The 15,085-nt window shown below is 41.0% G+C and overlaps 1 protein-coding gene across 2 annotated transcripts in view; it reads right to left on the bottom strand.

Annotated features, from left to right (window-relative positions):
- The window catches only part of btaf1 (BTAF1 RNA polymerase II, B-TFIID transcription factor-associated), a 28,384-nt gene extending 14,636 nt beyond the window's left edge, over positions 1–13,748 (bottom strand). The window contains exons 1-16 of one of the 2 annotated variants that reach the window (XM_037782581.1): positions 13,363–13,748; positions 9,894–10,017; positions 9,500–9,614; positions 7,553–7,696; positions 6,285–6,484; positions 4,574–4,707; positions 4,139–4,268; positions 3,984–4,052; positions 3,697–3,786; positions 3,515–3,610; positions 3,029–3,205; positions 2,660–2,800; positions 1,806–1,930; positions 1,272–1,392; positions 1,040–1,144; positions 695–844 (exon numbers count right to left, since the gene is read on the bottom strand). In XM_037782581.1, the coding sequence (XP_037638509.1) occupies positions 695–844; positions 1,040–1,144; positions 1,272–1,392; positions 1,806–1,930; positions 2,660–2,800; positions 3,029–3,205; positions 3,515–3,610; positions 3,697–3,786; positions 3,984–4,052; positions 4,139–4,268; positions 4,574–4,707; positions 6,285–6,484; positions 7,553–7,696; positions 9,500–9,614; positions 9,894–10,017; positions 13,363–13,376 (1,935 nt within the window). In that variant the 5' untranslated portion in view covers positions 13,377–13,748. The remainder of the gene's footprint in view (positions 1–694; positions 845–1,039; positions 1,145–1,271; positions 1,393–1,805; positions 1,931–2,659; positions 2,801–3,028; positions 3,206–3,514; positions 3,611–3,696; positions 3,787–3,983; positions 4,053–4,138; positions 4,269–4,573; positions 4,708–6,284; positions 6,485–7,552; positions 7,697–9,499; positions 9,615–9,893; positions 10,018–13,362) is intronic. The other variant, XM_037782582.1, reaches the window with a different exon arrangement.
- Between the last annotated feature and the right edge of the window lie 1,337 nt (positions 13,749–15,085).

Below are 15,085 nucleotides of genomic sequence, written 5' to 3'. Positions count from 1 at the left end.
TTAAAATCAATCCTAAAAGACGCTGGGAGCCTGACCAGGTTAGCTAAAACTGGGGCGATATGCTCTCCCTTTCTTTTTCTAGTTAAAAGCCTGGCAGCAGATTTCTGAATTAATATAACAGTTATTAGCTCAAAAAATGGAACTCCATATATATTTCCTGTGGCATTATAAATGTTGTTTTCCCAAGCACCTTGTTGCCATAAAACTGGCTATTCAGTTACTTGGTTTCTCGGTTATATTTTTATTTCCTCCTCCAGACTGTTCAGGTCAGACACACACCTTCACGTCGTCTGTCTGCCAGTCTGTCGCCTAGCAACCTCAGCAAGGTTCATTTATTTTGTGCGATATCTTGAACGTCACATGAATTATTTGCATGAAGTTGTTGATATAACTTGCAACAGAAACGCCCCGAGTTATGTCATACTGACCTTTTTAGTTATTTGATATTTGTTGTTACATCAGATGTGTTGCATGGTAAAAACTGAGCTTAAGATTAGTTTTCTTAAATATGAATCATTTTACTGGCTAAAATTGCTATCTACTAACAGCTATTGTCCTTCGAAAGGAACACCAGCTTGCATTTGAGGACACAACCGTTACACACCTGCACACACTATAAATACAGAAGATCAGCTGAGAATAGAACAAGTCTTATTCTTCAGTCTTATTCAGCTATGAATAAAAAATGTCCAACCTTGCAGCGTGCCTTCACTTCCAGCAGCATGTTCAGGTCTATGGGGATGTGAGAGGCCTGCATCATGAGACAGAGCCAGGCGCCCATCCATGGACAGCTGGCTGCTACCACGTACTGCTGTGGAGTCTGAGACAGCAGCTCCATCCACACCTGCCCAGTGAAACACATCAACACATGAAGATTGAATCCAAAAAGTCATCCATGTACAAGGAAGGAAAAGTTAGACTTAAACAATTATCATGAATTTGATTTATTCTTTGAAATTTCTGTATCGTTTCCAATAATCAAACTTTGGTCATCTTAGTCATTTTACCCTTGAGATGAAGTGTGGGTGACGCAACATACCTTCTGAATCAGCTCAAGGATTTCCTCATTGCTCTCCAGTATGCAGGACTGGAAGATGTGCCGCAGCATCTCTTGTAGGATGGGGTTGATCCACATCGCACAGCTCTGAATAATAATAAAACAAACAAACTGCCTTATTAGGCACAACTGGTGCTTTGTTAAAATCCTATAAGATCAACAAGTACTTTGCCAGATATGACGTGAATATCCAGTTTCTCTCAATCAACTTTACCCCGTCAGCTTTAGACAGCAGCGTGTAGAGGGTTTCCAGTGCCGCCCGTCTTACTGATGATATAGTGTGTCTCAAGAACGGCCAAACCCGAGGAACCAGGACTGTTAATGACTGCTGCATGCTGGAGTGGACCAAAAAAAGTGTGTCAATATAAATACAGTCAGGAAGGGCCATGCAAAAATCATCATTTTAGAGTACAAAAAAAAAGACCTGAATAAAATAATGCACTGTTACAGGGGTATACTGTACACGTATCCCGTCTAGACTTAAAGAGTCATCTAATTGTGTGTTTGTAGAACGTTTGCTCAGTGGTGGGGCGTGCGTTTCCCGACTGCAGGCTTTATACTGTAAGTTGAGTACAGCTTCAAGAACTAGTGTTTGAAGAAGGTGGCTGTGTACATTAATATGCTGAATCGGTTATCAAAAGCTTCTTTTGTCCATTGGAGCATTAAGAAAGTGTACTTTCCGTTGCTACAAAACACATTATGATTTTGAGGCCGTAGTATTTACTGTGTGAACTTCCGTGAGACTGACCTGCACTGGCGGACCTGCGGGTAGGTGAGCAGCGAGGACAGCAGCGTCATGATGCTGTTTGTGGAAGCAGTGAGGTCATCCAGGTCCAAAAGAGAATCCCATAGTGTGTTCACGATGAAGGGTACCTGAGAGATACACACAGAATTACATAACTAAATTAAAGAGGACCTACTATGCTTTTTTTTGTGCATGTAAAAGGTCTGCAAAGCTACAAAGCCCAAAGTCCACACCCATGGAAGTTTCTCTCCCCCACAAAAAAAACACTGCTCCTGAACTGCCTTGATTGAAGTCCTGTCTTTTCTTCCATAACGTGGTGATGTCATTAAGTAACACATTTGCATAATATCCGCCTAGCAGGAGCTCAAACAGAGCGTTTCAGACAGAGGGTGAATAGAGGTGCTGCAGCACAGCTGGTATGAAAAGCGTTTATTAACATTAAAGCATGTAAACATGTTCTAGTAGAAACCCAAAATACAAGTATACACCTGAAAATAAGCATAATAATAAATAAATAAATATAGTGTACACTTCAATGGATATCAATTTTTTAAGGTAAGCCTTTATTTTAGGTGGCTAAAATATTTTTTTCTGTCGTCCCCGTCCACAGCACTTTTCCCCTTTGTCGGTACTCCCGTCTGCTTCTCTGCTGACCATCATCTACTGTAGGTAATACACCTAGTATGGATAAGTACCTCATACAACCCCACTTCAAAAATACCCAAACTATCCTTTTAAGACCTCCAAAATGAAGATAATGTGAAATATAACTGCCTACAGGTGGCAGACTTCAACACAAACTGAAACTTGATGAGGATATATTGTTAAAAAGACAGTACTATTCTAGCCTCTCTGACCTTATTGGGCAGTAGCTGTACCAAGCCTTCCACCACAGGGATGAGGGATGCAGCTGCCACGGCCCTGACGTCATCATCTAGGTCCTGAAGGCCGACAGTGATGGCGGGGAGCACCCGGGGCAGCAAAACAGAGATCAAGTCCTGAGACACAAAGAAACAGACAGAAGATCAGCATAGATGTATGGGTATGAGATCAGTGACATCTCTCCACAAGGAGCACATATGCTTCCAGACCTTTTTGTCCATTCACATATGCTCCCACCCCCGCAATTTATATTCATCACCATATGGCCGCTCAAATCGAATTCATTGTAGGACCCTGTTATGCTTATTCAACAGCTCATCATATACACAGAGAACAGGTGGTACCTGTCGAACAGCCAGGGCATACTTGATCCCCAGCAGGCCTCCATGACGGACCTCCCACTGGTCTTCTTTTAGCAGCTTCAGCAGGACGTCTACTGTCATGGAAACACCAGTTTCATTCATGTGGCGAAGGGCCACGCCGAGTGTCTGGGCACACGTCTCCCTGACAGGAGCCACCACCTGGCAGAGGGAGAGGGAGATATTGGATAAGTACAAAAAATAGTATCAATTTAGCTGGTTAACTAGTTATACGCAGCCGTTTGCCACTGTATCTGGATGATGTTGGTCTAGTAAGCCGGTCAGCCAACATCAGTATGACATTGTTTGATTACATGTTCGTTACACAGAAAATCAATCAAGAAACCATAGAAAAGAATATAATTCCTGCGGAAATATTTACAAAACAAAAAAAGAACACAACATGACTACCCAGTGACTTTTTGCATCCTCAGATGTTCTGTTCAGCTGTCCAGCAAAAGACGACCTTACCTCATCAGATATAAAATCTCCAAAGCGGTCCAGAGCGAAGACACAGAGCAGCCGGATGACCAGGTCCTCTATCCACTCCTGATGCTGTTGCGACATCTAAATCAAAACACCAGACAGTTTGTGTCATCTTTAATCCTTACGTAAATGTAAAAAAAAAACCTGAGGATAAGGTTCAGATATACCTGTTCTGCAGTGCTTCCCACCAGCTTCCCGCCCCCAGCACCATGGGACTTGATGATTTCTCTAAGACCTGTGCCTGCACCATGACGAATCTGTAAACAACCACATGCAATACAACGGTCATATAAAAACGTGTTAAAATTGAGTTCTTCGTAAGCAGGTTTTTACCGTTTTGTTGGCAACCCTTTTTACAACTGGGTCACAGATTGTGCCTTTAACTCAGCCAACCTCATGTTCAACTATAATCTAAAATTGAGTACCACGTGACTTAAAAATGCGTTGTTTTTACCTCCCATGAAGGATTGAAGAGGTCATTGCAGAGCTCCTCACAGAAGCTCTCCAGAGGCCACTCGTGTATCTAAAAAGACAAAGCAATGAGACATCAGTTACATCATCATCAGGGCTTGACATCAGTGAGTGATTGGATTGTTTCCAATTCCTTACCTCCTCTAAAAGACTGGAGTTATCTGGAACGCTGTCGATTAAGACTTTATGCTCTGTAGCCGGTTGGTCGATAACTACGTTGGTGGTTTTCCTTCGTTTCTCTTCAGGTTCACCCTCAAAACTGTCGTTACTAAAAGGGTGGAGAGATCATCATGTTATCATAAAAAGCAATCAAACTTTACATATGAAAAAGGTCCAAATCTGTCAACATGAAGTCAAACTCTTGAAAGTCTTTAGTATGCTAATGCTAGGAAATACACACTTGGTTGTAAAGGATGGAAAAAAGCCCCTTCAATATGTATAATGGGTCTTTAGCCAGTGTTATGCTCTCTACTTGGGTCTGTCTTTAAGAGATGGAGAGGATATATGATGATCAAAGTCTCAAGCCATAATCAAACCGGGCATGTTATAGGTAGACAGTCTGCATCATCTTACCTCTTTTCATTTGGATCCATGTCTCTAGATCTCTGTTTGGCCACTAGCTTTGCCATCCTCTTAGCCTTATTCTTCTGACGATTGCTCATGCCTGGTCTGAACTCGGAGTCAATCAACTCAGCAGCCTGAATGGGCTGAAAACAAAACAGTGGAGTTGATTATTCATTTTGACGTTTAACTGAACACATACGTACTTCATCAGACGCACTAAAACGTAGACAAGATTACTGAATGAATCATTTAATTAGTACATTCTCTGGTTCAAAGCATGTGTCTTAATGGCACAGTGTTTGTGGGCGCAATGATACCAACAATCACCTGCTGGCTGCCCTGCTGTATGTCAAGTATAAGTAGGCGTACACGCCGTTTTCTCCACTTGAATTGAGTGGGGCATATGGCGTATGCGCCAGCTGATGCGCCTTTTAAATGGTGTGCAGACTCTGCTTACTCGACGCACTGCAGGCGCACCGCAGGCCTATGCTGGCGTGGTAATTGTGCGGACCCAGAGCGTAGATGCACACAGGCTGGCAGCACAGTTCAGGAGATTTCAGTCTCCGTTGTGGCATTTCTTTTAGGTGGCTAAAAAAAGTTTTACTGCTGCCCCTATCCACAGCACTACATTGCTTTGCTCCCGTGAGGCAACTCCGCATATACGCCCAGAAATCTGTCAAGTGCGACTAAACATTGTCATTGATTGCGCCTGACATTTAGCAGGTCTGTCTCTGTGTGTGTGTGTATATGTGAAAATGCGCCCTGTACTCTTCCTCGAGTGACATCCCAATTATAAAAAATACCGGTAATTTAAAATGAAGAGAACAATTGATTGTTTCCTGAAAAGAAAAATGCTGCAGTGCTCGTTACACCTGTCCCTGGCCCTTCCCAGACATCATCAGTGGAGCACCAGTAACTGGTTCATGGCGTCCTATACTGTATGTAGGTATAGTATATACTGTATATGTATATATACAGTATATGTTTCAGTCTCACTAGAGCCTTTGTCTGTTTTTGAGAGGCCTTAACAGTGTACGAATCACTGAATGAAGCCCTCTGCTCCATACTGCCAGTTCAGTTGCAGCTACCAATGCCACACAAACATTTAGACGATTATTATTAGAGGCATGTTTGACATCCTACATATGGATCAAGGAGAAATCTAAAAAGTTGTTTATTATATTGTATAACCAATATAAATACAGACATTCCCCGCCTTCTACTAATTTGAAATGTATGCAGCGCCTCACAATAGATAAGGCACACAGACCTGGAAGATATGAAGAGACAGACAGCATGAAGACAAAAACTGGAAACACAAAGGTTTGATTCAAAAGAGGCAGAGAAAAAGAATAATTTAAAAAAAGACTGTCAGAATCAGTATGAATTTAACACCGCACAGCTCCACAGAAACAGCCTCCGTCATCGTGAGACAAGATATAGCCTACCTTCTTTCACTTAACTTAATTCAACTTAGCCAGATAAGTCAGACCGTGTTGTAAAGCCACAGTAACTCACTTCAGCGCAACATTCAACGGCTGACAGAAGCAGAGACAACAGGTGCCCACTTCCTGCCTCACATTTCTGATTATCTTCACCTGTTTTTGAACGTCATAGTTCATCCAAGGCTTCAACTTGCAGGAAGTGAACCAAAGGGACCCACAGTGCAGGCTTAAAAGTTCTGCTGAATCAAAAGGTGAGAGACTAAAATGAAACCCACCACGTGGTTGCGGGAGCTGGATCCAGCTGTGGCTTTGCTTCCGTGGGCTCCAAGAACACTGGGTTGGCAGGTGTAGTCGAGGTCCTCGTCGTTGAACAGCTCCTCGGTGTCCATGCCAATAGCAGCACCCATGTCCAGACCTAACTTCTTCTGGAGCAGCTTTCTCTGACGGGTCAGGCGTTCCTTAGGGTCCATCTCACCTGAGAGAAAAAAAAAAATGGCAGGACATCAGGGGAAAACTCTGGAGCCTGGAGAGTAAGTACATTGTAGCTGTGGGACGAATACTAATTATATGTGCACAACAGTGTCATTTGGGAGCTAAATACAGCTAGAAGGCAAACATGATTAGTGCTGGGGCCACAAATATATACAGGAACAGTGCCATAAATACCTCTGAGAATCACCTAGAACTTCAACAGACAGTTTAGGGGTCCTTGAACCAGAAATTAAATCAGATCACAGAGAAACAACGACTGGTAAAATAACAGAATGCAAAATCAAAAAGACGAGAATGAACAGCTTTCTCTATTCAAATTATATTTACATTCATGGCCAAGTAGACTAGTTTGTTGTGTGGCATTGGTGTCAGAATCAACCTCAGATATATTAGCGGTGAAGTTGTAGTCCAGTCTCAGTTAAATTATTTTTCACAACACAAAAGTGTGTCATTTAAGAGATGGGGAGTAACTTCGGTTCAAAAAGTTTGTTTAGGAAACAAAAGTCATGACAGAATCCCTTTCCTCAGGTCAAAATCAACAGGTTGGAAAGACTCAAAATCTCTCAATTAGCTCAAAGTCAGACACAATCAAAAGCGAAACTGCCCAGTGGTCAGCGCCCCACAAAGACTGGCCAATAACTAAAACTACCTCACTATTATATTCATGGCTCAAATGAGTCGCACTTTTCATCTCCACAGGTTACAATGTACATACAGAATGAACACAATGTAAGGGGCTGATCACACAGAGACGCGTCGCTAGAAACGCGTCGCCAGCAAAACCATTGTTTTCCTATGGTACGGTGAGCCTGCCGTGCGCTCCTCTCTTGCGCCGTGCGTCGCGCTTTTCTAGAAGTTTTTAGATGCATATACAAGTTAAAATATTCTCAACTTTGCCAAGGTGTTTTTGAAGCAGCTGTGCCTGTCGCGACGCGCCTTGGTGTGATCAGCCCCGAACAATGAATCTTTCCCCCCCCCCCCCCATCTGTGTGTACGTGGGTTTGTAAACGTGGGTATTGCAAACTAAAACTAGAAAAAAAACACTACAAACCAGTTTTGTCATCCTGCAGCTCAAACTCAGCCCCAGCAGATCCCAGCAGAGAGGCCCCGTGTTTGAGTAGGCGGGAGATGTCAAAGTGATAGAAACTCAACCGATCACAGGAGGAGTCCTCTGGAGACAAGTCTTCACATGACTCTACGAAGAAGAAACAAAAAGAGTCTCATAACTGCACATCTTTCCATCGAACTATTTAGTGAATCAGAGGTCATATCCGCACCAATGCCTTTCATCAAGAACAAGCTTGTGCTTTTCCAGTGATGCTTGCCTTCACAGATGTTGTTGGATACCAATGACAAACAACACAGGTGCTGTCATTAAACTATATTTATGAATGTTTATGTTCACAGTTTGTGATAAAATAATACAGATTTGATCAAAAGATCTCAATGTAGCAGCCCAAGAAATGCCGACGTAAGCCTTGGTTAACACGTAGCATTTATGAGCCATGATTAAATCATCATTTTAATGTATTTTTTGGTGTTTTTGTATTTATGGGACAGTTGACAATGAAGAGGCGGACAGAAAACAACATGCAACAAAGGTTACTGGTGACGTTGCAGCTATGTGGCATGCGCTGTAACCATTTGGCTACTAAGGCGCTCCAAATCACCATTTTATAATCATAGAGGCAAGTGAAAATCACAACATGTCACATCTAAATTGTGTGTTTGGCTACACTGAAATACAACAAGTGACCACGGAGAGAAGACAGAACAGGCTTTAACCTGCTGAGACAAAGTGGAGGAACTGGGCTCCGTCTGGCCTAAAGGTGCTTTCTTTCATAACTCGTCCTCATCATGTGATGACTGTAATGCATTATTTAATTGTTTGTCAAACAAAAGAGGAGGAAGTATTGATCATTTTCCTATTGTTTTGGTGTCTCAATGTGACCTTCTTTTTTAACTCTGCAAATGTTAGTTTGGGACCACGCTTGACAAAAATACAATAATGTCAAATCACACTATACCCGGACCTATCACCTGTAGAGGTGATCTTTTCCAGTTCAACAGAGGGCATTATGTGTTTGAACAGCAAAACCTGTATGTTATCAGTTCGCCCTGTATCCAAATTGGCTGACTTTTCAAATATTTCCTGCCACTAAGTTCCCTGTAAGATATCTTAACTGCCAGGTAAAAGAGCACACACACACAATTAACTGACACACTGATCATATGGGTTTTTTTAACTAAAGCCAAGGTAAACATTAGTGCCCTGAGCCTTTTCATTAACATGCTAAAAGGGAAGACAAACTACTAATCCCGTGTTTAATTTGGCACATATGCCTCATTTTAAAGGGATAGTTTGGGTGTTTTGAAGTGGGGTTGTATGAGGTACTTATCCATAGTCGGTGTATTACCTACAGTAGAAAACGGTCCGCATGCACCCAGTTTGGAGAAACAGACAGGAGTTACAGCACAGGAGCTAAGCAATGTACTGCTGTGGACGGGGCTGCAGCAAAACTTAGCCACCTAAAACAAAGACCCACCTAAAATAAATCAATATCAGTTTAAGTGTACGCTATATTTAGAATATTTTCACCAATTTACCTTGCCGTCAGACAGCCCTTTCCGACGGGGATCTGAACTGAAACTTATCTATGCTCTCTTAAAAGCCACCAGACTCCGTTGACAAAAACAGTACAGACAAGTTTCGCTTTCAGTTCAATTCCCCATCAGAAATATTCTAAACATAGCGTACACTTAAACTGATATTGATTGTTTTGGGTGTCTAAAATATGTTTTACTGCTGCCCCGTCCACAGAAGTACATTGCTTTGCTTACATGCGGTAACTCCTGCCTGCTTCTCCAAACTGGGGGCATGCCGACCGCCTTCTATTGTAGGTAATACACCGACTATGGATGAGTACCTCATACAACCCCACTTCAAATAACCAGAACTATCCCTTTAACATCACTCAAATTTGACAGAAAAGCTCACCTTCTTTAGGCCTGGGCGCCGGGTCCCACCCAGGAATATTCTTCACAATGGCCTCTACAGCTTGGCCTGCTGCTATTCGAGTGTCCCAATTGGGACTCCTTAGGTAGGTCAAGACCTGGTAATTGACAGAAAATAGATTTAATTTACTACATATACAATTTAAATTACAACTGTTTGACCTATAAAAGAGAAGGAAAGAGACAAGTAAAACAACCAACACAAAACTGTGTATCTGTGCCCAATATATGCAGCTCATTGACCTACCAGCAAGAATTACACTGTTGGACATTACCAGTATTTCACAAATTTGGCAGCAGGGACAGCCAAACCTGCCCAGGTTGACATCATTTTATGGAGGCTCATGAAAGAGTTTGGACAAAGCTATCAAACGCACCTTTGATAGGAGGCTATTGAGTTCATGAGGGTGGAGTTTGACCACTTCTCCAAGCTGCAGGGCTGCTGCTTTCCTGGTTACTGGTGTTGTTCCGGTGTCAAGCAGGATAAACAAACGGTCAAGTCTAAAGACAGGTGACAATAAACAAAGAAAGGTCAACGGAAACATTACAGACCTCACTGAACAAACAACATGCTGGTTCCTGTTCTCCAAATGTTGGTGCTATAATATGCAAGGAGGACCACTTCTGATTGAACCTGATGAGAGGGCCAGAATATAAAATCTAAATCTTTTCATTGTCGATTATTTTTCTCAATTAGTTGTTTGTAGGGCTGTTCCAAATACAATTTTTTGGGCTTCGAAGCTTCGGTGAGAAATATTCGAAGGTATTCGAAGCTTCGTGGGCTGGCCCTGTTTCAGTTCCCGGTACAGTGGTGCTGCCAAACTACTGTACACACAACAAACACAGATATCTGTCTGAGAATATCTAATAATGAATGTTGAATGTGAATAATGTTGTGGGATTATTCCTTTTTTCATGGGCTATTTGGGATTTATACTTGATTATAACATGCTTTGGCAATGGTCAAAGCTTCAAAGCATTTGGGTCAGCTCTACTTGTTTGGTTCATAAAATGTCAGAGAATGGTGAAAAATCTGTGTTTCCCGAAGCCCAAGAAGACTTCCTTGAATGTCTTGTTTTGTCCACAACTCAAAGATATTCAGTTTACTGTCATAGAGGAGTAAAGAAACCAGAAAATATTCACATTTAAGGAGTTGGAATCAGAGATTTTTTACTTTATCAAAATAGTTGGCAGTAAATTTAATAGTTGACTAATCCATGCAGCTCTAATCTATATGGTCAATGCTCTCAAAAGACAACACACTTGACATTTATTTGTATGGATAAAGCCATTATGTATTACTAATAGTTTGGCTTTGCACCAAGGTAACCTGTCTAATGAACCTGGTCTTTCCCCGAGGTCATTAGCAGTCTATTAATAAAGTGGAGTGGATTAGAGATGTACCCAGGTACCACTAAGACTTAAGCTGAACTACAGAGGAGTCTGCTTTGCTATGCAAAAGAGGACCACTGACACCACGTGGAATTATCATAACAAGAACTGCAACCATCAAAACAATATTATCTGGCATGTTTAGTGACTTTAAAAGATCACCCCAATTTACTTTAGCATCGAGGACAGGCTGCAAACACTTGACATGCCTGTGTGTTTAAATGTGTCACTAAACAGTGTTCTGGTTACCAACATGAATATAACTCCACAGGTAGCCAATGGTGGTAACGTTAATTAATCTGTATTTTAAGAAGCAGAGCATCAGCAGAGGAGTGTGAATCACTAAAAGTGGTGTGGATTAGAGATTAGAGTCTGCTTTGCTATGCAAAAGAGGCCCACTGACACCACGTGGAATTATCATAACAAGAACTGTAGCCGAGTAAACATCAAAACAATATTATCTGGCATATTTTACTAAATATTTTTAGATTTTGCATCGAGGACAAGCCACAAACACTTGCAATTTGACATACTTGTGTGTTTAAATGTGTCACTAAACATGAATATAACTCCACAGGTAGCCAATGGTGGTATATATATATCTCATGTTTGCAAGCTGACTTTTCCTAACACAACTTCACAATACAGTTAATTAATCTGTATTTTAAGGGGCAGAGCATCAAGCAGAGGAGTGTGAATCACTCAAAGTGGAGTGGATTAGAGATATACCCAATTTACTTTAGCACCGAGGACAGGCTGCAAACACTTGACATGCTTGTGTCACTAAACAAACAGTGTTCCTGTTCTGGTTATCCAACATGAATATAACTCTACAGGTAGCCAATGGTGGTATATCTTGTGTTTGCAAGCTGACTTTTCCAAACACAATACAGTTAATTAATCTGTAATTTAAGGGGTAGAGCATCAGCAGAGGAGTGTGAATCACTCAAAGTGGAGTGGCTTAGAGATGTACCACTAACACTTAAGCTAAACTACAGAGAGGAGTCTGCTTTGCTATGCAAAAGAGGCCCACAGACACCACGTGGAATTATCATAACAAGAACTGCAGACAAGTAAACATCAAAACAATATTATCTGTCATATTTTACTAGATATTTTTAGATTTAGCATCGAGGACAGGCTGCAAACACTTGCAATTTGACATGCTTGTGTCACTAAACAGTGTTCCTGTTCTTGTTACCAACATGAATATAACTCTACAGGTAGCCAATGGTGGTGTATATATATATATATATATATATATATATATATATATATATATATCTCGTGTTTGCAAGCTGACTTTTCCTGACACAAATTCACAATAATGAATGTGTATTTTAAGGGGCAGAGCATCAGCAGAGGAGTGTGAATCACTAAAAGTGGAGTGGATTAGAGATGAAACTGAAGTCTGCTCTGCTATGCAAAAGAGGACACCACGTGGAATTATCATAACATCAAAACAATATTATCTGGCATGTTTAGAGACGTTAAAGATCACCCCAACTTACTTTAGCATCGAGGACAGGCTGCAAACACTTGACATTTGTCATGCTTGAGTGTTTAAATGTGTCACTAAACAGTGTTCTTGTTACCAACATGAATATAACTCCACAGGTAGCCAATGGTGGTTTATATCTCGTGTTTGCAAGATGACTTTTCCTGACACAAACTTCACAATAATGTTGATTAATGTGTATTTTAAGGGGCAGAGCATCAAGCAGAGGAGTGTGAATCACTCAAAGTGGAGTGGATTAGAGATGTACCCAATTTACTTTAACATCGAGGACAGGCTGCAAACACTTGACATGCTTGTGTCACTAAACAGTGTTCCTGTTCTGGTTATCCAACATGAATATAACTCTACAGGTAGCCAATGGTGGTATATCTTGTGTTTGCAAGCTGACTTTTCCAAACACAATACAGTTAATTAATGTGTATTTTAAGGGGCAGAGCATCAGCAGAGGAGTGTGAATCACTCAAAGTGGAGTGGCTTAGAGATATACCACTAAGATTTAAACTAAACTACAGAGAGGAGTCTGCTTTGTAATGCAAAAGAGGCCCACAGACACCACGTGGAATTACCATAACAAGAACAGGAACACTGTTTAGTGATGGTGTTATATATCTCGTGTTTGCAAGCTGACATTTCCTGACACAACTTCACAATAACGTTGATTAATGTGTATTTTAAGGGGCAGAGCATCAAGCAGAGGAGTGTGAATCACTCAAAATGTCATTTTTGCACCTGCTGTAAACAACTCTTTCTGTAGCCACCTGCTTGTACAATCTATGCCATGAATAGTGCCTATAAAAGTGAACACTATACCACTATTACACTGTGTTAGAGGCTTTGCTGGCTAACGTTAGTCGGCCATTCTTCATGAAATCAGAAGCTAGCAGATTAGCCAGGGTGGGAGAGCAAAACAGATAAAAAGAGTGAGCCAATCTTACCTTGAAACAGCCATAGTCACTTATTAGATGCTCTTTCACACCCCACATTCAACAGGAACCAGTAAAGTGAGTCTTGTTCCCTCTCTGTGCTGTTAAACAGGAGCTAGATGAAGTCACTAGCTCGTTAGCAGCTAGCCGAGGCCCAGCTCTCTGAGCTTCTCTCCGACCACCAACACAAGGCTTTCTAACGTCTCCCCTCTTGTTTCTACCGTATCTCCTCCCACGAAATGTCGCCGAGTACCACACGCACATCAATCTATAGCTGAAGTCACCCTTCGGAGCTCTTGGCGGATAGATATTTCAACCTAACGAGGTGTAAAGAGTTATTTAGTGGCACGCCGAGGGCGACCCAGAAGACTGTTTTTATATGAGGAGCCATCTTGCATTTATTCCTTCCTCCATAGCAGGCGGACGCTGATTGGCTGGAAGCGATCCGCGGGAGAGCCAATCAGAATGCAGCTTTAAAAAGAGGAATGGAGAGGAGAAAAGAGAAGAGGGATGTATTACATGATTTCTCAATCATGTTTGATGAATAGTTGCATCTTAGGTGAATCTAGTTGATCTATTTGATGATCTAAAATATTTTTAATAATACTACTAACTGTGTGCGTGTGTTCGTGAGTGTATGCTCATATATATGCATATATGTATGCTCATTATAGACTGTTTTTTACTGTATTATACCAATAATGTAGATTCAAGATTCAAGATGTTTATTGTCATGCCAATTATACAAGTATAATCGAGTGAAATGCTTTTTGCTGGGAAGTTCCATTAAAAATAATAAGTTATACTACAATTATAAAAGGAAATACTTTGTACAAGGCATATTAAGAACATATACATTAAGAACATATACAGTATATACAGTATAAGATATATGATTGAGGTACTTTTTGTGTGAGAAGGTGTTGTATGAATTATCTATTTAAAAGTCTGATGGCCTGGGGGTTTCTCAGTCTGCTGGTGAGAGTCCTGGGGGTCCTGTATCTTCTACCAGAGGGCAGGAGTGAGAACAGGCTGTTGTAGGGATGTGTGATGTCCTTAATGACCCTCAGGGACTTCCTGAGGCACCGCTGGGTGTACAGCTCCTGCAGGCTGGGCAGCTCGCACCCGGTGATGTGTTGGGCCATGTACAGCTTTATTCTGCACTTTAGTCAATTTTTAAAAAAAACTCTCTACCTCAGTTCTCATCCCACATTATATTCCATATTTGACATTTCTTAATCCCCTGTTCTTTACTGTATATCTCCTATATTTTATTATTCAGCACTATATCACTTTTTGCACTATATTCACATTTTTAATAGTCCTGAGAGCCAATCAGAATGCAGCTTTAAAAAGAGGAATGGAGAGGAGAAAAGAGAAGAGGGATATATTACATGATTTCTCAATCATGTTTGATGAATAGTTGCATCTTAGGTGAATCTAGTTGATCTATTTGATGATCTAAAATATTTTAAAAAATACCACTTACTGTGTGCGTGTGTTCGTGAGTGTATGCTCATATATATGTATATAGGTATGCTCATTATACACTGTTTTTTACTGAATTATACCAATAATGTACATCTTTATTCTGCACTTTAGTCAATTTTTTTAAAAAACTCTCTACCTCAGTTCTCATCCCACATTATATTCCATATTTGACATTTCTTAATCCCCTGTTCTCTACTGTATATCTCCTATATTTTATTATTCAGCACTATATCACTTTTTGCAC

Source organism: Sebastes umbrosus, chromosome 10 (assembly GCF_015220745.1).
Source record: "Sebastes umbrosus isolate fSebUmb1 chromosome 10, fSebUmb1.pri, whole genome shotgun sequence".
Lineage (NCBI taxonomy): Eukaryota > Metazoa > Chordata > Actinopteri > Perciformes > Sebastidae > Sebastes > Sebastes umbrosus.
Note: the sequence above shows the minus strand (reverse complement) of the source record. Positions and strands in the feature narration are given on the sequence as shown.